We start from the raw sequence: 22,078 nt of genomic DNA on the forward strand, positions 1-22,078 counted from the left end.
ATGGTACATGGTAAGATGTTGAATTTTAAGCTAATGCAGTCTAAGAAAAATTAGTTGCAAACTGTGCCCCTAAGTAACTAAATGAATTGGCCTGCAGTGTAGTTGAATTTGATTAATTACATTTTGTGTTAAAAATGATGATATGGGTTTTATAGTAGTTGATCTTGACCATTTTTCCTGATGAAAGATGGTAGGACCTCAACCAAGTGGTTGAGGCCATTCCTAGAGCCCTGACAACGTGGAAGAACATACTTACGTTTCTGTTCTCTTTAGCAGCAAGTAAGTATATAGATTTTCTAAAAGTGGTTTTCAGATGATCAAGAGGCAGGTTAAAAAAGAGAACCAAAATATATTCCTTCATTATCTCATCTGCATAGTGGGGATGTTAATAGTATCTACTTCATAGAGTTATGACAATGAGGTATGCAAAAGCAGTTAGGATAGCAGCTAGCACATAATAAGCATTCAATATATCTTAGTTATTATCATGGCTATTAGAATTTCTCAGAACTTTTGTCTGATTTGACATAAGTACTGCTGAGCCTCACTCCATAAGATAACAAAGGGCAGGTTTTCTGTCTTTGTTTTCTTTAAAAGGCAGGTTTTCTAAAAGAATCAGTCACTCGAGGGTCTCCTGAATGGATAGCACAGTTCACAGACTGGGACTTGTACAGAGTTAGAGGCCAAGAAAAATCAGTAATTAAAGTTTGCGAACTGCGTTAATAGTTGTTTTTCATAGATCTCTATGGAGGCTGAGATCGTCAATTGTAGAATTACTGTTTCTGAAAACTGCTAGCTTCTCAGTGGAAAAATGGCTTGAGAAATCCAGATTTAAATTTGTTAAAGCAGAAATGGAAACTATCCTTTAAAACATATCACAGAGTTTACTGAGTTCATGCAGTTTAGGTCATACCAGTGTTCTTACTGGAGGAAGCAGACTGGTGGGATTTGGAACACACCAGTCCTACTGGACTTTGTGGACAGTTGTAGGGCCAGGAAGGTTACCCTGGGGGACTTGCTGTAATTGGGGTATCATGGTATTGAGGTTAGGAGCATGGACTCTACAGTTAGAGAAGCCTGGATGGGAGCCACAGCTCTTGGCCCCGAGCCAGCCGTGAGCACTCAGCAAGTTGCCTCATCTTCTAAGTATTAGGCTCCTTTCTGTAAATCAAGGTAATAGCGCCCACTAATTGAGTTGTTGGAAGGAGATTTAAATAAGAGAACGCAATTAAAATAATTAGCACTGTGTCCAACACATTGTTGGTAGCTCTCATTAGTGTACTTGAAAACCAATTCTATGTGTATCGATAGATCCTTTTCCAGAATGTGATCAGAGCAGGGCCTAGGGAGATTGAAAACCTAGTCACAGTTTATTAAAATTGAGAAAATTAGCCTCTTTGAGGTCTGGAGTTAGGGTCTAAAGTTCCTAAATCTGGTCTCCTTACTGGCTTTATAGTCAAGGAGGCAAAAGCGTTTTTAAAAAGGTCTTAATTTTAAATAAATAACATCCAAGTCACCCTTTTGTATTCATTTTCATGTATACATAATTAACCTGTCCAAGATTTTTTTTTCTATCTTCTTAAGCCAAGAACTGGAAGGCCAGGCCCTAAGTTTGCCAAACATAGGCCTAATGGATAAAGCCAGTGAAAAAAAAATCTGTTTTAAAACACATAAAAATTAATTCAAAATATAAAAATTTAAGAGGAATAAAAAGCACAAAAGATAAATGAAAAAATTAGGAAATAATAAAAATAAAGTATGATTTTTTTAACTTCACTTTTTTTATTTTAATTCCAGTGTGGTCAACATACCATGTTGTATTAGTTTCAGGTGGACAATGTAGTGATTCAACAATCCCATACATCAGCTGGTGCTCATTACAGGTGCACCCCTTAATCTCCATCACCTATTTCCCTCATCCCCTGCCCCCACCTCCCCTCTGGTAACCATTAGTTTGTTCTTTGTAGTTAAGAGTCTGATTCTAGGTTTGTCTCTCTTTTTTCACCCTTTGTTTTGTTTCTTAAATTCCACATGTGAGTGAAATCATGGTATTTGTCTCTCTGACTGACTTATCTCCCTTAGCATTATACTCTCTAGCTCCATCCATGTTGTTGCAAATGACAAGATTTCATTCTTTTTGATGGCTGAATAATATTCCATTGTGTATATATACACCACCTCTTTATCTAGTCATCTATCAATGGGCACTTAGGCTGCTTCCATAATTTAGCTATTGTAAATAATGCTGCTATAAACATTGGGGTGCATATGTCTCTTTGAATTAGTGTTTTTGTATTTTTTGGGTAAATACCCAGTAGTGTGATGGCTGGATCATAGAGCAATTCTATTTTTAACTTTTTGAGGCACCTCGGTACTGTTTTCCAGAGTGGCTGCACCAGTTTGCATTCCCAACAACAGTGCACGAGGTTTCCTTTTTCTCTACATCCTCGCCAACACCTGTTGTTTCTTGTCTTCTTGAGTTTAGCCATTCTGACAGGTGTGAGGTGGTATCTCATCGTAGTTTTGATTTGCATTTCCCTGATGATGAGTGATGTTGAGTGTCTTTTCATGTGTCTGTTGGCCATCTGTAGGTCTTCTTTAGAGAAATGTCTGTTCATGTCGTCTGCCCATTTTTAATTGGATTGTTTAATTTTAAAGTATGGTTTATTATTATTTATTTTATAAAGTATAATTTTAAAAGGAAAAAAACAGTTTGAGTTGCACTTTTGGTGAAAGATAAATTAAGAGTAGAAAACGTTACAAAGGCAGGAAAATAGAATGCAAGAACTCCAAAAGAAATAAAACAGTGCAAGTTAGAACAAAATACTAAAATAGGGCAGAGCTACAAAGTTATGAGTTTTAAAAACAAGGTAAAAATATATGCTCCGAAAAGATAAAGAATAGATCCATCTGGAAGTAGGCGAGCAGCATGATCTTAAGTGGGTCCTCCAAGCTGGAACAGTTTCCCTGCTCAGGGTCCTCTGTCAAGGCTGCTGAGGGTGGGCCACATGTTAAAACTGACCATCTTTCACGCAGAGCTCCCGAACCACTCATCTAGGTCCTTTAGCTACTTCTGTCATTCCTCCCAGGTGCTCTGGGTCGTAGCTATTGTTACCCCCCTACAGAGGAGCAAACTAAGGTTTGCCTCTGCTTGGTTTCACCTGTGCTCGGTCTTTTTCTGTCTTTCAGGAAATATTGCCATCATCATCAACAACAGAGACCATAACAAAATCCCATGCCCTTTAATCCTTCCTGCTCATCGGGTCAAGACTAGCCACCAAATTAGGAGAGACAGCCATTCTTAGCGAATAACCTAGTGATCGTAAATGTAACTTAATAACCCTCTGGAGTATTAGGGGTTTTTTAATATCTTTATCCCCCTCCCGTTTTTTTGTTATTGTTGTTGTTCCACAGTTGATCCTGGTTATTCAGATATTTACCTCAGTTCAGTCTCCTAAATATTTCCTTACTGTGGACACTGCATTTTCATTGCCACTACCAAGTTTAGGCTGCAGTCTTGCCATTCCTTGTATTAGCTTCCCATGGCCCCTGTACCAAATGACCACACATCAGGTGGCTTAAAGCAGCAGAAACTTATTCTCTTCAGTTGTGGAGACCAGAAGTCTGAAATCAGCATTATTGTGCCCAAATCAAGGTGTGGGAGCAGGGGCTACAGCGCGCTCCGGAGGCTCTGGGGGAGAATCCAAGTCCTTGGCTCCTGCAGCTTCTGGCGGCTGCTAGCATTTCTTGACTTGTGGCTGCATCACTGCAGTCCCTGGCTCTGTGGTCATGTCGCTTCCCCCTCTGTGTGTGTCAGATCTCTTTCTCTGACAAATACATGTGTTTGCATTTAGGGCCTCCCCAGATAACCCAGAGCAAACTCCCCACCTCAAGTTCTGCACTTAATCACAATTGCAAAGACCCCTTTTTGCCATGTTGGGTGACATTCACAGGTCCCGGGGATTAGAGTGTGACTGTCTTGCAGGGGCCCATTTTTCAGTCTGCCACAGCCCTAGACTTTCCCAGCCGTCTCTGCCTTCTGTCCTCTACTGGGAGCCCAAGTTCCTTTAAACATGCAGATCAAATCATGTCACTGCCTTGAAACTCTTCAGCGGCTCCTTGGCTCTTGGCACTGTCCTGACTCTGATATGGCCTGATGACCTCTCCCCAGCTCTCGCTTCACGGTCTGCTGCTCAGCCCTACCCCGACCCCCACCCCTGTTCCTGGAGGAGTGGGTTCACTTTCACCTGGACTGCAGCACCCTCTGCCTCCTCTGGTTTGGCACACTCCAGTTTGTCATTCCGTTCTCATTTAGCCTCTGGACCTCACTTCCTCTGCCCACGTGGGGTAGGTGCGCCTTTTTGCATATCCCACGAGAGCTCTTACCTCGATAGGGACAGTCTCCCTATCACATATCCACCCTGGGCACGGGATGTGTTTCCTGCATCTGGCGCGGTGCCTGACATGCAGTAGGTGCTTAATAAATATGTGTTGAGCCTCTACGTCCGCCTTGCCAAGAATAATACTACAACAGAGAGCGCTAATCCATGCGGAAGAGTTTTTGCTGGAGAGGATTGTAAATGTGGATGCCAGAAGTTCCCACGGATCGTTATTTTTAAGCAGAAATCAAGTATTATGTAATTATGGGATCAAAGAAAACATTTTCATGCTTATTACATTCTGTTTTCTTTCAGGCCATTCCTGTGTTTCTCACTTTGCATAATGTAGCTGAAGTTATCCTCTGTGGGCACCAGATGTGTTTTCGGAAAGAGGTAAATGGTAATGCAAAATGCTAGTTTCGCTTCCCTTGCTTTAAATTTCAAAGATGCACCTTTTCTTATGGCCCAAATTAGTGTCTACCTTGTCTTGCCATCTGTTTCCTGACAGTGGTCATGACTGCCTGGCAGTCATCCCTCATTTCAAGGATCATGTTTTCGACATCCCTTCGGTTCATCAGGCTTATGTGGGGATGCTCGTGGATCTGAACGGTGCTCAGCTGCAGCTCAGGGCAGAGTGAGCACCTTGGGATACAAGGAGGAGTTTACTGTGGGCCGAGGAGGGGTGGTGGGGGGCAGCCTTCCCGCCCGCAGCTCATCCCAGGGCCGCGGGGAAACGTATCGCAGAGCCTTGCATAGGGTGCTGGGAGCATCAGCCCACCCTGGGCGAGTTCCCTTTGCTTCCCAAGCCCAGCTCTGCGTCACACCAGTTGGAGCAAGTGTCTTCACCTTCTGTGCCTCCCCCTGGGAAAGGGGGATGGTAATGACACCCAGCTCCTACAGTTGTTGGGAGGACACAGCGAGGCACCCGTGTGAAGTGTATCCAGCGGTTTCTGGCGCAGAGTAGGTGCTCTGTACATGTTTGCTATATTTATTAACACTATTAGTGGTGGTTTTAATTTGGTTCCTCTCTTGGGAGTTCTTTCTTTCTAATGAAATCTGCCCTTTCGAAATGGTTTCGAAATCTGGAACTTTTCAACTAGAGAGGCTAGTTGGTCATTCAGGCAGCTCACTTCTTACAGGTGTGCAGGAGAGAGAGGTGTCCTTCCCATGGCCGAGGCCCCTCCGCACACCTGTGCGCCCTGTCATCCCATGGACTGACTGCCTCTTCTGGCCTGGAGAGCTAACCTCTCTCCGTCTCTGCTGCCTTTCTTCCCTCAGCCCACAGACACTCTCCGTGTTGTCAGGCCCCCAAGGACGGAGCAGGCCCTGGGAGACTCGCTCACCCTACCCCAGCTCTGGAAGGCTGTTTCTGAAACCATGCCAGCGGGCTCCCTCGCCTGTGCACCCCTCCACCCCTGCCCCACCGCATCCTTGCCCTCCCCCAGCACAGTGCCTGAGGGAGGGTTGGCTTCAGAGCTGTCCATGGCCTTGTGGCCTTCTCGCCTGCAGCCTGCTCCTGCCCCCACCATTACCCTGAAGTTGCGCTGGCTGAAGTCACTGGGGCCTGCATTGATGCGACTCTGTTGGCCTTTTACACCATTCGTCACCAGGTTCACCGCCGCCTTCCCTTGAGTCTCTTGGCCCCCGTGACCTGCTGATTCTCTTCCCCAGTCTCCGGCTCTTCCTCCTTCCTTCGTCTGCCCTACAGGGTCTCCCAGGGCTCTGTGTCAGGTGCCCTTTGTTCCCACGCACACACTTTCTGGACAGTCTCATCCACGCCCATGGCAGCATCCCCCTCAGTTCCCCGGGGACTCCTGTGCCCCATATCCAGCCCAGACCTCTCTCTTGAGCTCGGACCCCTGTGGTTGCTGCCTCTGGCTCTCCCCGCAGCTGTCTCCCAGGCATATGAAATACAAAGGGACCAAACTGGGACTGCTCTGTTTTCACAACCTGCTTCTTACGTGGTGATCCTGATTCTGGTCATCACCACCCAAGTCAGAAACATAGGGGTCCCCTGAGAGTCCTGCTCTGGTCTTCCTTCCCCCCACACCCTATTTCTGAATCTGTCCCCTCCTCTCTGTTCTCACTCTGCTGCCACCTTGGCTCAGGTCCTCATTCTTTTTTCAGGGCTACCTGGTTAGGGGCCAAATGAGATCTTGCTCCCCTGAACCCTTGGGCCGCCAAGTAGGGCCTGGGCTGAGTGGTCCTGGCTTAGATGGTTATCGTGTTCTGTGCACACCATCACCTGCCTTCGCCTGCCCGATGTGCCGTGTGCCTGGCTGGTTTCCCTGCCCCTCCCGATGCTCCCCTTCCTCCACACTGCACCCAAGCAACCTTCTGAAACGGATCTGCTCATGTCCCCCCACAGACATGGGGGCTGCCCATGACCTGCATGGAGGCATGCAAAGGTGCCATACCCCTCTCAGGTTTTAGAAAATCCAGCCCCAACCAAACTTCTCATTTTTCCTAGACCATGCCGTGATGTATTCTTTTCTCTGATCTGTCAGAGAACCTCTTCAAGCACCCGCTCATTCATTCTGAATGTTTTACGTACCTGTATACACACCCACCATGCCAGGCTCTGGGTCTACAGTAGTGAGGCAGGGGCATGGTCCCGCTGCTCTGGGCTACTCCTATGGAGCATCAGCTGAGCAAATCATGACACCCACCTGCTGGACTGTCCGGACAGAGAGGCCACTATGGGGAAGTGACATTTAACCACAGACAAAGGCTGAGCAGGAATTCACCAGGTGGGGCCAGGAAGGGGAAGCAGCAGACGCAAAGGACCAGATGTAGGAAGGGACTTGGCAGGAGTCACTTTGGGCCAGTGCGGCTGGTGCTTGATAAGAGAGGAGGGCTTAGGATGAGGCTGGAGACTTAGGATGAGCCTTTGAGGCTGACCTGGGAGTTCGGCGTGTATGCTGAGTGCAGTGGGAGGCCAGGGTTGGGTGTGAAAGCCCAGACGGACCGATCAGATTTACAGTGCTGACAGTTCATCCAGCTGTCTGTGGAGGAGACAGGACTGCAGGAGGTGAGAGAGGGCGTGGTGGCGACTCTTGAGGTCTCACGAGGGAGGCCTTTGGTATTTTAGGCTGGTCTGCATGCAGCTGGAGCTTGACACCTCTGACACCTCAAGGAGCATGAGACCTCTCCCTGACATTTTACTTATCACACCACCTTGTGATTTCCATATTTCATCAATTCTAACACGTGCTGCTTTTTCTCACGTTGAAAAAACATATTCACTATCTGCAGTCAGGATGCTTCTATAATCAATGGTGTGCCCTGGTCAAACGCTTTCTTTCTTAGTAATATATAAAGAATGGGGGGGATTTTATACTCGGTGGCATCAGAGGTTCAATGAAATGCGGTAGGAGTTTCCCTCGGTCTCTGTCTGCTTCCTCTGAGCCCCCTCTTGGCAGGGACCACATGGTTGTCTTCGTAGCCCCAAAATCCAGTCCCAGAACCACTGCCAAGCTGAATATTCACTAACTAGTCACTGCAGTTCAGCCACTCCCCAAGAGCTGCTCAGCTTCTGGGAGATGGACTCATGCTTCTTATCTACACAGTGGATGCTTCTGTTGTGAATTGAAAATGAAGATTTACCTGGTCTGGGCAAGAGATCCAGGCATCTCTATAGGGTATTGCTTCCTGATGGACCAGTTGGATCACAGACGTGAGGCTGAGTATAAGAAACAGGTTAGAGTGCCTTCGCGGGTATTTCCATCAGGCAGAGACCAGGGGCCAGACTTCCAGGCTGAGAGGACCTGTCCTTGGAAGAAATTGGATAAACACCAAAATATTTTGAATCTTCATCTCCATTTCATCCCTAACACTAAACAACATCATTTCTTTTTTTTTTATTTTAATTCCAGTACAGTTAACATACGGCGTTATATTAGTTTCAGGGTGTACAATATGGTGATTCAGCAACTCTATACATTGCTCAGTGCTCATCATGAGAAGTGTGCTCTTCATTTCCATCACCCATTTCCCCCATCCCCTCACCACCTCCCCTCAGTTTGTTCTCTATAGTTAAGGTCTGTTTTTTGCTTTATCTTTTTTTCTACGTTTGTTTTTTTGTTTCTTAAATTATACATATGGCATCTGTCCTTCTCTGATTTCATTTAGCATTACACTCTCTAGCTCCATCCGTGTTGTTACAAATGGCAAGATTTCATTCTTTTCTTTGGCTCAGCAGTATTCCATTGTATGTATATGTACCACTTCTTTATCCGTTCATCTGTCAATGGGTAGTTGGGCTGCTTTCATAATTTGGCTATTGTAAATAATGCTGCAATAAGCATGGGGTTGCATGTATCTTTTCGAGTTGGTGTTTTCATATTCTTTGGGTAAATACTTAGTAGTAGAATTACTGGATCATAGAGTAATTCTATTTTTAATTTTTTTTGAGGAACCTCCATACCGTTTTCCACAGTGGCTGCACCAGTCTGCATTCCTATCAGAGAAGCACGAGGGCTCCTTTTTCTCCACATCCTTGCCAACACTTGTTGTTTCTTGTGTTGTTGATTTCAGCCTTTCTGACAAGTGTGAGGTGATACCTCATTGTGGTTTTGATTTGCATTTCCCTGATGATGAGTGATGTTGAGCATCTTCTCATGTGTCTGTATGGCCATCTATATGTCTTCTTTGAGAAATGTCTGTCCATGACTTCTGCCCACTCTTAATCAGATTATTTGTTTTTTCAGTGTTGAGTTGTATAATATTGTTGAGTTTATATATTTTGGATACTAACCTTTTATCAGATACATTATTTGCAAATATCTTCTCCCAGTCAGTAGGTTGTCTTTTAGTTTTGTTGATTATTTCCTTTATAAACAATATCCTTTCTTGTCAGGGCAAATTAGGAAACAGTGGTATGAATTACATACTTAGTGTCATTTTAAAAAACGCTTCTTTCCTTTTTGAGTGTAATAAACAATAGTAAGTTGTAGAATATGCAGAGGAAGAAAGTCCCAGAAATCAGCTGTGATCCTACTTCACACAGGATATTACTCTATTCTGTCAGACTTTTTTTCAATGCACGTATATAGACATTCTTACACAGATAATATAATATATCCTATTTTCCATTGATCAGTTTGTCAGGAATCTCTATTCGTGTCCTCATTCCACTCCACATGGAATATGATGTGTTGCCCAATCCCTGTTTCTAGACTTATAGGTGGTTTCTAGTAGGTTGGCATTAAAATCTTCTCTGTGATAAAGATTAAAGATTGGCTGTGATCTGTTCCCGCATGATTCAGTTTCCTGATCATTTCACTTGGAGCCTCGACAGAGTGACCAGATATTACCAGGAGCACAGCTATGTGACACCTCTTAGACTTTACCTGTGACTCACAGTGAGACCTCTTTTGTCCAGTATGTGTCGGTTTCACCAGACTCCACTCTGGAGAGGAAGGTTGACCTCCTCGTGACCTTGTTCCCAGGTTTTAGGGATAAACTCTGTCTGGAGCTGTGGTTCACTCTCACCTCCCACAGTACTTTGTGCATGCATGCGCAAACACATGCACACGTAATTTGACTCTAAGGTAATGTGTGGCTTGTGGAATTGGTCTCACTACCTTGCAGATAGACTTGTCACAGCTGAACATTAGAATGCTGCTCTTCATTCTTTTGTTCGTTTGTTCAGCATTTCTTAAGTCTACACTGTGTATCAAACGTCTGGCTGGGCCTGCAGCTATGGAGCTAAACTGGACACACTGATCACCCTCACAGAGCTCAGCTGAATGGAGGAGCCAACACATAAACTCTGGGATGCCCATAGAATGTTATATGGGCTGGAACAGGGGTGTGGGTGGACTGGGGTGACCACTGGTAAGTCTGCTTGGAAGGGCCAAGGGCAAGATTTGAACCCAGTCCTGCGGATGGTAGGAATTTTCAAAGTGCAGGGAGAAAGGGCACTCCAGGCAGGCAGAGGAAGCAGCAGATGAAGGTAGTAGTCTGAAAGGGCTGGCGGGGTGTCCTGCAGGACTGGCGGGCTGGTTGTGACAGAATAGCATCATGAAAGGTCAGGCTCTGGAGCTAGATTGCCTGAGCCCAGACCTTGGGAGCTTGGGCAGCTTAGCTAATTTCTCCGTGCCTTGGTGTCCACATCTGTAGCATATAACCTGAGACTTAACCCATAATGAAATAAATCAATCCATGTAGAGGGGTTAGAACAACACCGGCACAGAGTAAGTAGTCCTCCGAGTAAGTTAGCTGACCACCCGTAATGTTAGCTATTTATTGTTATTTTTGGCGATATGACTTTTGGGGAGTTATACTGACCCACTCAGAACACTGAGATATCACTAGGACTTATGCCTGGGTGACTTTCGGACTGAGGAGCCTCAAAAGGTGAACGTCTAACATTAACTCCTGAGTTGTTTTTGGAGCCCTGGGAAGCAGAGCTCACTAATGCATTTATTGCTTGTTCTAATCCCCATATCTCAGGTTCTGACTCCTCTAGCCAGAGGCATTTAAAATAAAAAGCACCCTCTCCTCTGTGGAATGGGCGAACTGTTTAGAGCACTGTGTGGATTTGCTGCCCTGTGACGGAAGCCGCCAGACAGTTGCTGGATGCACCTGTTACTACTCATGGAACAGCTGGGACATACTCTTTCTCTGTCCTGTCTGTTCCTATTTTTCTGCCAAACTGTTGAGATGTTGATTACCCTGAGCCCAGAATCTTGCAGTGACACATTTTCCCATGATGGGGGCACTTCTCCAGGTGCCCTGAGCCAGGTCACCTTTTTGGGTCATCCTTTCTGTACTGAAGGGATGTGTCCCCACCAGGTGGCAGTGGAGTCAAGGTTGGTGTGGCCAGCTGAGGCAGGTTCCATGGAGATGAGAGGGAACGCTCTAGCAAGCCACTACTTTGCCTACAAACAGGATCTATTTATTAAAACAACGCAAACTGGATTATTTAGTAATGCATGAAAACTGAAGATAGCCTTCATAACAAACCATGTTACCTTGTCAGTCTTCACGTTTCTAAAAAAACAGAGATATGATTGACGTATAACATATTCATTTCAGGTGTCCAACATAATGGCTTGATATTTATATATCTTGCAAATGATCACCGTAAGTCTAGCTAGCATCCGTCACCATATGTAGTTATACAGATTTTTTTTCTTGTCATGAATACTTTCAAGATCTACTCTCTGAGCAACTTTTAAATCTACAGTATGGTATTAGTAACTCTAGTCACCATGCTATGCTGAACATGACATCCCCAAGACTTACTTTTATAACTGGAAGTTTGTATCTTTTGAGTCCTTCATTTTTAAACAATATGTTCATACTTCACTTTCAAGAACTGGAGTCGAAAAGCTGTAGTTTGTCCCCAACTAGCAAAGTAATCCTTTGAAATGTCCAGATTTAATCTGTTATTTCCTCTATCAAATACAGAAACTTCTGTGCTTCTTCCTGCTAGAACTTTATACCTGAGTGCAAAGGACTAACTCCCTTAAAATGACTAATAAAAACAATGGGCCGCCTGGGCGGCTCAGTTGATTGAGCATCCAACTCTTGGTTTTGGCTCAGGTCATGATCTCAGAGTTGTGAGATGGAGCCCCATCTGGGCTAGGCGCAGAGTCTGCTTGAGGTTCTCTTTCTCCCTTTCCCTCTGCCACCCCCCCCCCCCCCCCCCCTCAGCTCCTGCTCTCACTCTCTAAATAAATAAATAAATAAATAAAATCTTTAAAATAAAAAAAAATGACTAATAAAAAGGAGAGGATAAAGGTAGGACCTGCCTTAGAATTTCTTCATTACAGGGAGTTTAGATTTCAGCCAAGTTTAGATTTCCCCAGTCTGCCCTTTCTCTCTCCCTAGAGGTGGAGTCAACTGTCCCTTCTCCTTTTTCCTGTTTCTTCATTTATACATCATCCCAGAGAACTTACAGCCCTGCTCAGAGTCAGAGCTGGATCAGTGAAAGGCAAACATAAGGAAGCAGACTAGAATAGAAGTTGAATGAGAGCTTGATTTCTCTTCTTCCACAGGTCTCATCAATTCCTCTCTCTCTCCCTTTCTTGGCATGTAAGATATTTGAAGTCTTGGCCCTGGCATCATTTTGGGGTTTTGTGGGTAAACCCAGTTCCAGGGGTGAGGGTAGTAAAACCGCACACCCAGAGTGCTTTGCCCAAGTGACTCAGCTCTGGACCTCTGAGTCATCCTTTGTGTAGTCCAAGCAGAAAAGGCCTCCAGAAATACAGAGGTGCAGCCAGCTCTTAAGCCCCCAATAAGCTTATTCAACCTTTATTTGCCTCTTGATCTAAATATTTTCTTTTAAGGGGAAAAAGAGGACTTATAAAGACTAACTGTAAGTCTCTTTATTTTCATACAGAAAACTTCTCCTGCAAAGATCTGTAGGTAAGTTTAGGGGCACCTGGGTGGCTCGGTCATTAAATGTCTGCCTTCGACTCAGGTCATGAGCCCAGGGTCCTGGGATCGAGCCCTGCGTCGGGCTCCCTGCTCCGCGGGAAGCCTGCTTCTCCCTCTCCCACTCCCCCTGCTTGTGCTCTCTCTCTTGCGTTCTCTCTCTCTGTCAAATAAATAAAATAAAATCTTTAAAAAAATAAAAAAGATCTGTAGGTAAGTTAAAAAAAAAAACAGCAAACCACAGCCCTCTAAAATAGAAGATTTAACCTGATTTTAAATGATGATAAGCTGTTGGAGATGCCTATTTGAGAGTTGACAGAATTTATTATAAACAGTTATATACCCCTATTTCGTGTCTTCTTCTAAATTTTACTATCTCTTTCTCTCTCGTGGTTTTTTTTTCCCCTGAAATATTCTGTTCCTAAGGGGAAAATAACCCGTGCTAGATTTCAGTCACTGAAGCCCAAAAGTTCACTAAGAGTTGTGCAATACTGATGGGAGAAGGAAAATGGAAAACACGAAAAAGGACTTAAAATGTTTAAAATCGTGTTTGCAGTTGATTGGGTTTTTTTGATTCCCATGGTGGTGCAAACACTGGCTGCAAGATGAGGGATCGGAGTCGTGGTCTTGTGCCACAGCAAGGTGATGAAGGGCAGGCTTCCTAGCCCTTCCTGCCTTGTTCCCTTGGCTGAAACACGAGCCCGGCTGGACTCTCAGGCCGATCCCCTGGGCCCCCCTGGGTGCCAACCTGTAACCCTGTTCTCTGGCTGCTTCTGGCCTCTGCAGCCATAGCTCTGAAGCTCAGTCTTGATGATAGAAAACCAACAGAAATGCTTTGACACATGGATTTAGGACCTTTTGTTTCAAATATTTCTGGGCTTTCATCCAATCTCTTTTTTTGCCTTGATTACAGACGGCTACTTGGAAAAAAAACAAAACACAACACTGTTAGGACTCATCGTCTTGTTTAAAAGATTAGCAGGTATTAAAGAGGCATTAAAGCCCACTAATACCTGATATAATCAGGTATTGCTCAAGGCCAAGTTTGGTGGGAAACCAAGCGCTGTCACCCACCTGGCTGTCCCCCATCTCCTCTCAGCCCCGAGGGGCTCTCTGTTTGAGAGGACCAGTAACATTCATTGCCTGTGGATGGGGAAGTGCCCTATATCCTAGAAAGCCTTCTACTGTAGGTAGACCAAAGCTATTAGGGTTGTCCTCTCCTCCCACCTAAAACCTGCCTGATCCTGTGCAGTCCCAGAAACGCTTCTACCCGCCTACCTCCACTCACCCCACCCTTTGCCTCTGAGTCCTTTGACAGTCTGGGGCCTTGGAGTCTTCTTGAGGCCATGTGTGTGTGTGCCTTCAAAGTTGGCGAGGCTGTAGAAGGAGGGCGGGCTGGAGTGGAGGACCTTCCTGTGCCCCAGGATGACCCGTGTCACGCTGACCGCCCCAGGGCTGTGAGGTCCCAGCTCTGGGGATTTCCCCATCCCAGTTCCACTGGCCATGCTAGGTGGGTTATGCATATTTGGCAGGAATGCCACGTGAGTGACGTGCCCTTCTTAGTACATCATATTAGGAGGCATATGACATACACCTGTCCCATCATTGGAGCTGTTAAGCTTGATCATTTGGTGAAGGTGAAGTGCAAAAGATTTTAACATGCTTTCCATGGCGTTTTCTTTTTCCTAAGTGGTAGAACTGCAATCTGATTACCCAGTTTTCCACTAGTGTATTTTTGGGGATCTGCAGTTTAAAAAATTTCTTATAACCTGTTTCACGGGCATCCTGTTTTTCTCGAGCGAGCCAGCCATGGTTTTGCAAATGTCCTGCGAGTGCCCATATCTGGGGACAAGGCCAGCTGAGCCCCAGGGAGGGAACTCTCTGGTCCCCGGTGGAGCACCCAGTTGAAAACTGCATAGGTAGTGAGGTTCTCGAGGAGGAACAGGGGCACGGGGTGGGGTCTTGCAGGGTCTTGGCCCCGTGCTCACTCCACTCGATGTGTTTCAACCCCCACACTCTCCGGGCAACGCTTTGATGTTGAAAAGTGAAGCTGCCTGTTTTATCTCTTTGCACAGTGCTCTCTTCCTCCTGGCTGCTGCAGGATGCCTTCCCTTCAACGACCCCCAGGTAAGTTCAAGGGCTCTCATTTTGCCTTCCAAGTGTCTTTTACTCTCCGAAGCCTGCATGTATGAGCAGAACTTCTTAGTCCTTCCTTCAGGAATCAGAAGAACCCCAGCCTGTGCAAAGGCATTTAAAAGCTTCCAGGCAGAGCGCCTGGGTCGCTCAGTCGTTAAGTGTCTGCCTTCAGTTCAGGTCATGATCCCAGGGTCTTGGGACCGAGCCCCGCATCGGGCTCCCTGCTCCGCGGGAGGCCTGCTTCTCCCTCTACCACTCCCCCTGCTTGTGTTCCCTCTCTTGCTCTGTCTCTGTCAAATAAATAAAATCTAAAAAAAAAAAAAAAAAAAGCTTCTAGGCTGGGTGCCTCGTGGCCATGTCAGTACCCCTTCTGCAGGCCTTTGCCTTCTCCCCAGGGCTGCAGCAGCCCGGGCGAGCTCTGGCCTCTGGGCACCGTGGTGGCTGCCGTCGGCCCTCTGTGTGCGCTTGGAGGACCCATGAGCCCCAGCCCGAGTTGCTCTAGCCTCATGCATTGAGGTGATGTAGATTTTCCCTCTCATCCTGAGGGCCTCATCTGCAGAGTGATTTTCACTTAGTTATCCTGAGTTTTTCCTTATTAGGCCCTGAGGACCCACCCCCTTACCCCTCCAGTAGCAGTCTCGCTGTGGGTCTGTTTTCTCTCTCTTCTCCCCTAGCAGTTATTAAATCCCCATCAAGTGTCAGGCACTGAGCCAGGCTCTGGGGACACAAAGAGGAATTGTCCTCATCCAGGCAGAAGTCGGAGTCCAGGCAGAACAAAGGAGAGGAGGACAGACAAGAAACAGATAATTATAACATGGGGAGGCCGGGGCTCTGTCGTGGGGAGATAGGGGATGCCATGTGGCACCTATGAAGACTCGGGGACCGGGGAAATAGGAAGAGCTAACAATTATAGGGAGCTAGCTATGTGCCAGGCTCTGGGCCAATGCTTCATGTGCCTTATTTTATTTAAAATCTCACAGTTTCACAAGGAGAGGGACTCTTATTGTCTCCATTGCAAAGCTAAAGAATAACGAGGCCCCAAAGGTCACCAGCTAATGAATAAGTGGGGGTTTCAGCTTTTACACCAGATCTTTCTGATGCTAAAGCCAGACTCTGCTCTCTGGACTTAAATCTTGGAGGGAGAGGACCAGATGGCCAGGAGAAGAAAGCAGGTGTGCGCACAGTCGTGGAGGTGTCCTGCCTTTCTGTGATTCAGCTTTAGTGAGCACTTACTCACTTTTGCACAGGGGCAAATTCCTGTCTTCTTGGAATTTACAGGCTAGTGAATGAGAGACAGGTGATACATGAAATAGGGTGTGGCAGATGAGATAAACTTCTACGCAGAAAAATAAGGAAGGGAAGAAGAGAGGGAATGCCCCTCAGCCGTGCTGGTGGGGGGAAGCATCCGGGCTTGGGGAAGTGCAAGTTCTTTCTCTGGAAGGGGTGTTGTAGATAGGACTGATGGGCTTGACAGGGGCTTGTCCTAGAGATCGTCGGGTGCCATGAGTTTGGATTTTATCCTGAAAATCACTGGGGGACTGTTGAATGATTTTAAGCAGTAGGTGACACCATCCAATTAGTCTTTTAGAGACAGTGTGAGGGTAGTGTGGAGAACAGGAAAAAGGGTGCTGGAGGCAGAGAGCCCTATTAGGAAGATGTCATAGGCATCGGGGTGAGAAATGAGGATGGACTGGCCAAAGGCCCCAGAGTCCTGTTGTGGCACCCTGGGTTGGCACCGTGCATCGACATTTAGGGTTTCTGATTGCCAGATCCCATTTGTCTCTACTTATAGCCGTTTTATTATTATATTTTTTAAATCCTGTGTTACAGTTTGATCCTGGTGGATATTTCTGGGCTGTAATTCACTTATTCTGCGTAGGTAAGTTTTAAAAGAATGCTTACTTAAATAATTGAGGCTTATTATTTAGACCTCATTATATATCCACTTTTCGGTGACCCTGAACAATAGGAAGATTACAGACAAGGTGTCAAGGTTAAACTTAAATGGGCGTTTTCTGATCTGACTTTCCTGTTTTGGAGTTTTCCTCAAATGTTCCCATTTCTGATATAGTCTTCTCTTTTTCTTGACAAACATTAATTAACTCACCATGGCTCTAGCCATGCTTGCTCAAGTCTATTGAGAAACGCTGGTTGATCTTCTCTAAAAATGGTGAGAAGAGATCCAGAAGTTTGTGTTTAACAAAACAGTGTCCTTCAGCAGCATACCCAAAGAAATGGACGCAGGGGAAATACAAGGGCCATCTGACTTTATTTCCAATCATTCGTTCAGTGTTTTCCCGTCTGTAGTCTTAGGGGGAGAGCAGGGCCCTGACTTGGTTACACACGATTCAGAAATGCAGCGTGTTCCTTTCTCCTGCGCACCCTGCAAAGGAAGCCGAAAGCTTCCTGTGCGTTGTATCCTTCTGCTGATCACGAGCCCTCCTGGCCCAGCACTCTCTGTATTGACTGGTCATCGCAGGAGATTACTGCGCTCGCATCCTGGACTCCCTCCAGAGTGTTGTTGTCGCCCCCTGTCGGCCGGGGTGCTCCTCGGGGGAGGAGCGGCACTCGCCTGTGCTGATTCACGTGGAACGTCCTGTGCCAGTAACATGCGCGGCTTCGTTTTCAGGGGCTTATGAGATATTGCAGAAGGCCCGGAAACCCAATGTGCTAAGGTAAACTTTTCAAGTGGGGTGGGTTGTTGTTTCGTTCAAGCCAAGGGGTGAGACCCACGGTGTCGTGAGCGTGCCTGGGGCCCCCAGAGCCGTCTCTCCTGCTGTTGGGCCCTTGCAGGCGGGATCCACCAGCACCCTATCCTACCCGCCATCAGCAGTGGGAGAAGAGCAGGGGAGCCTCTGCCCCCTTCCTTCAGGGACAGCTTTTTAGAGAACATTTTTATAAAAATGTGACCCGAGGCTTTGGGGCCCCAGTTTATTTCTTGCAGCTCAGAGGCCAACTCTTTTTTCTTGTTTACTCAGCTCCTTCCTAACTTGACTTTGTTTAGACTCAGAGGTTCCCCAGTCACGAGCTCTGTGCTGGGGTAAAATGAGGCCCCTGTTGTGCAGTCAAGGGACCAGCCTTAGCAAATGTCAATGAAAGAGACAGGAGTCCCGGCATGGGTTGGCCTGCAGCTGGGAGGTCAGAGGCCCTGGACTGGTCCCCTGGCCTCTGGGTTTTGGGGGCCGCCAGAAGGACCCCTGGGAGAAGATTACACACTTGGAGACTGTGACTTTAGGTCCCTTAGAACACCTTTTGTTCTTTTAATGAAGTGTTTCTGCAGCTAGAAGCCAGTGGAGTTGCCAGATAAAATACAGGGTGCCCAGTTAAATTTGAATTTCAGGTAAGTGGTGAATCCTTTTTTTAGTGTAATTATGGCCCATGCAATATTTGGAATATACTTGAACATGATTCTTTATCTGAGATCCAGATGTATTTGGGTGACCTGTATTTTTATCTGTCAAATATGGTGGCCCTAGGAGCCAGTCCAATGGCCTGAGAGAGTTGACTCTCCTTTCCTGGTGGCAAATGTACACGCAGAGGTAATCCGTCATAGGTGAAAATGTGTGTGATTACTATTAACTAGGAAGTGTTTTCTTAAAAATGAGCCAGGAACAAGTTTTGAATATAAAGTACCCTTCATACCATTTATTGACAATTTTTAAATGTAGAAACTTAACCATAGATATAATTATTAGAATATAATGACTCTTTTGTGTATGTAAAACACTTCTATTATTTCACATGTTTTATCTTTTTTTTTTCTCATTCCTTAGCGACATTGACCAGCAGTACTTAAACTATATGTTCAGGTAAAATATAACTTACATTTTCAAAGAACAACTCATATATTTCTAGAACTAACGGATTTTTATTTCCCAATAATATTTTGATTAGAGAGCTCTGAGCCAATGTGCCTACCAGAAAGGCAAGCTAAATGATTTGTGAGACGACTAGAAGTTGAGAAAACCCAATAGTGGTTCTGTCCGTAGACCAGACAAAAGGGACCTCTTTCTGGCTCCACACTTCAGAAGGCCATGCCTCTCCCCATGGGTTGTGGATCTGTAAGGTTAAGGGGACATTTCTTCCCAGGGCCCACACCCTCCCTTCTCCCTTCTAGCCTGGGACCTAGAATTCCCTGCTCAGGTGGTTCTGAGCTCGACTTCCTAACTCATTCCTAGACCCAAGGAGTGTCCAAAGACAGACTGTTAGTGGGAGAGGACTTGCAGGAGAGTGGACTTGCACGCTGATTTGTCCACACACAAGTGTATGAGGCTTCAGTGTGCAGGATGGAGCCCGGGGTGGAGAGAGAAGGGGGCTCACTGGGAGCCAGGAGCCAGAGGTTGGATCTGTCCATGCTGCCACATTCTGACATGAAGCTCCAGGGACTCCAAGAATTCTAAATTCTAACCTAGACTTCCAGGTTTTTTGAAGGTATATTTACTGAGGTAGGATGAAGTTTGAGGTTTGATTTATAACATTTCAATATGGTATATGCACTGCCATTCATACCCTTGCCCCCAGCCAAGCAAAGAATAGGGCTCTTTCTGCTAAATAGAATAGCTGGGAGTGTTCTTGGAGTTTTGTGGTCTCTGAGTGTACACCGCGGGACCTAGCTGAGAGGGAAAGAAGGGTGAGATCTGCCGCTGGGAGCCCAAGTTTGCCCTAATGCAGCAACGCTTGCAAAGGTGACCGAGGCTGGGGATGTGCCACTCAGCACTTAGCCATGCTGATTTCTGCAGGAAGTTCATCTTAAAACATTCAACATGAGCTGTATTCTCCATCTGCAGATAAAGCTCATAAATGTCTTAGTTTATTAAAATGCCTTTTCAAAAGGATCCACCACAGGCATGGCTGTAGGCCTCTTTTGTACTCCGCTGAAAACAATCATTAGTTCCACTCTGCCCGGACACACCAGCTGCCTTTTCAAGAGATGTTTCTGAAAATGCAGAAGGCTCTGGATGTTTAACATGTTCCCATGACATCAGAACACTTGGGGCAGTTCTTTTTCTCCATAGAACTTAGAGTCCACTCGAGCAGCAAAGGAATAAGGGGATGGAAAGGTGAGCCTCTGTGACCCCCGACTCATCCTCCTGCCAGCCCGGTTCCCCCCACCCACCCCGGGCTGAGCCCGGTGCTCAAGTCTTCCTGGCTGGGCATCTACACACTGGCTAAAGCCATGATTCTGTTCCCGAGTCGTCTTTCAGTCCCTGTGATGAAGATGTGTGAGTTAGAGTGAGGGCTGCTTCTCGATTTCCCCTGGGCACAGGACACTGAGGGGTCCCTCGGATCAGTGCAGCAGCTGCCAGGGCCAAGAACTGGTTTGATCCTGCTTTTTTTTGAGGGAAGCCGGTAGTTGAGCGGGTCTCTACTTTGGCACATACTCCTATTTTCTTGAGGGTGTATTTGCTCCCTGACCCTGACTTCCGGTGTTTCTCATATAAACAGAGGTCTAAGGCCCGAGGCAGACCGGAAAGGATGAAGGAAGGAATAAAGGAGGGGGTTGGATCTGGGGCTGAAAATAAATGGAATGTCTAACAATGATACGGCCTTTACCAGCATTTTAAGAAATTTAGTAATTTATAAGGAATGAATATTACGGGATACATGCCCAACACCATTTCCTTTTAACACAAGCAGACATTATTAAATATTAAATGGAAAATTATCATCTGTTCCCTGCTGCTACTCCACCCCCCATTTTGCAGATGAAACTGTGTGTGTGTGTGTGTGTCAAAAGGAAATAGACACGCGATCTGTCTGGGGTATAACTTTGTTGACTTCAGCCTGTGGAGAACATATTTTTCTCCTATTTCCCCTTTATAGTTCCTATATAGGAAGTAGAGGAAGGTTTTCTGTTTTGTTCACTGCCATATCCCCAAATTAGAACAGAATCTGGCACTGACCAGACATTCAATAAACAGCTGTTGAATGCATTTTAAAAATCTGCTGTCGATCTGTCATCATATGCCTTTTATAGGAGTGTAAGTTCTTCTATAGAGTTTACATGTCGCATATAGTCTTAGAAATATAGGGGGCTTCAAGGTATACTTCTCTTCTGCCCACCACAAATAGGTATACTTCTCTATACTGCCCACCACAAATACTCCTGGAGGCGATTAATTACAATTCCAAACACATATGCGGCGCCTACTGTATGTGTGGCCCTGCTAGACACTTGGGATCCAGGAGGAATAAAATATGGTTCTTGCCCTATAGGAGGTCACAGCATAGGAATTAGGAGTGGTATGCCACTATATTTGCAAAACTCAAACAGGGATTAGAGGATCAACTCTTTCATTTAATTATTTCTTCTTAGTTTTATCCCCTAATATTTTATTTCGGAGACACCCTTTGGGATGATGCCAATGATGGGATTTGGGGTACCATGGCAAGCTCTGGGAGATACTTTGGGATGGAAAGGGGCCTCTTCTATCCTGCCATAGGAGTTATAACCAAAAGGGGATCCAGTGAGATAACATAATGGAGTATTGTACAGGGTCTGTGTTTGCCAAAGAAAGAAGAGATGGCAAGCAAAGGACAGAACATCTCCAGGTTAGTTTGTAGTGTGCATATTTTTTGTAGCTACCTGTAAGGCCTGTCTTACAAACCTACAACTTCTGAATGACCTAACACATGGCTCTTCTTCATTGCCTCTCTCCTGACCCTCCTCACCTCCTGCCTCTTTGCATGACACCGCTCCTCTGAGTCATCGGAGAACCAGTACTTGAGGGGCAGAGCAAAGGAAGAGATTGAGAAAAACAGAAATGGTGCAAGGATTTAACCCCGGAGCAGGGAGGGGGCAGGGCTGTCAAGCTAACAGTGGCTTCCCCGTTCAAACTGTCCCCCACACCGCCTATAATGTCACCAACTAGAGACTTTGGTGGTTCTCCATCCCGGTGCCCTTTAGAGCACCCTGGGGCTGTAACAAAGGAAAACAACTGAAGCTTGGCTCTTGCCCTTAGAGATTCTAGCCGGGGTGTTGGCCATTCTGGTGTCCAGCCAGCATTAAGAACCAGAGTAGGCTGTCTAGCATTAAAAATAAAAAAATCCCCTCCTATCCTTGGATAAAAAGTTGTATTCCTAACCTCTAACCAGATAGCTGCCTGCATGGCATGGAGTCGTGATGGAAAAGGTGTAGAAGGTGGGCCAGGGCAGTGTGAAGGCATGGTGGGCGGGTA

The 22,078-nt window shown here is 46.0% G+C and overlaps 1 protein-coding gene across 3 annotated transcripts in view; it reads left to right on the forward strand.

Moving 5' to 3' along the window:
- TMEM241 (transmembrane protein 241) overlaps nt 1-22,078 on the forward strand; it is a 116,233-nt gene that overhangs the window by 32,640 nt on the left and 61,515 nt on the right. For all 3 annotated transcript variants that reach the window (XM_073898409.1, XM_073898407.1, XM_073898408.1), the window contains exons 5-10: nt 4,695-4,772; nt 12,730-12,755; nt 14,840-14,891; nt 16,731-16,779; nt 17,530-17,575; nt 18,674-18,709. In XM_073898409.1, the coding sequence (XP_073754510.1) occupies nt 4,695-4,772; nt 12,730-12,755; nt 14,840-14,891; nt 16,731-16,779; nt 17,530-17,575; nt 18,674-18,709 (287 nt within the window). The remainder of the gene's footprint in view (nt 1-4,694; nt 4,773-12,729; nt 12,756-14,839; nt 14,892-16,730; nt 16,780-17,529; nt 17,576-18,673; nt 18,710-22,078) is intronic.

The sequence above is a fragment of the Callorhinus ursinus genome, unplaced genomic scaffold (assembly GCF_003265705.2).
Source record: "Callorhinus ursinus isolate GAN/ISIS: 27379988/994484 unplaced genomic scaffold, GSC_fseal_2.0 scaffold11, whole genome shotgun sequence".
Lineage (NCBI taxonomy): Eukaryota > Metazoa > Chordata > Mammalia > Carnivora > Otariidae > Callorhinus > Callorhinus ursinus.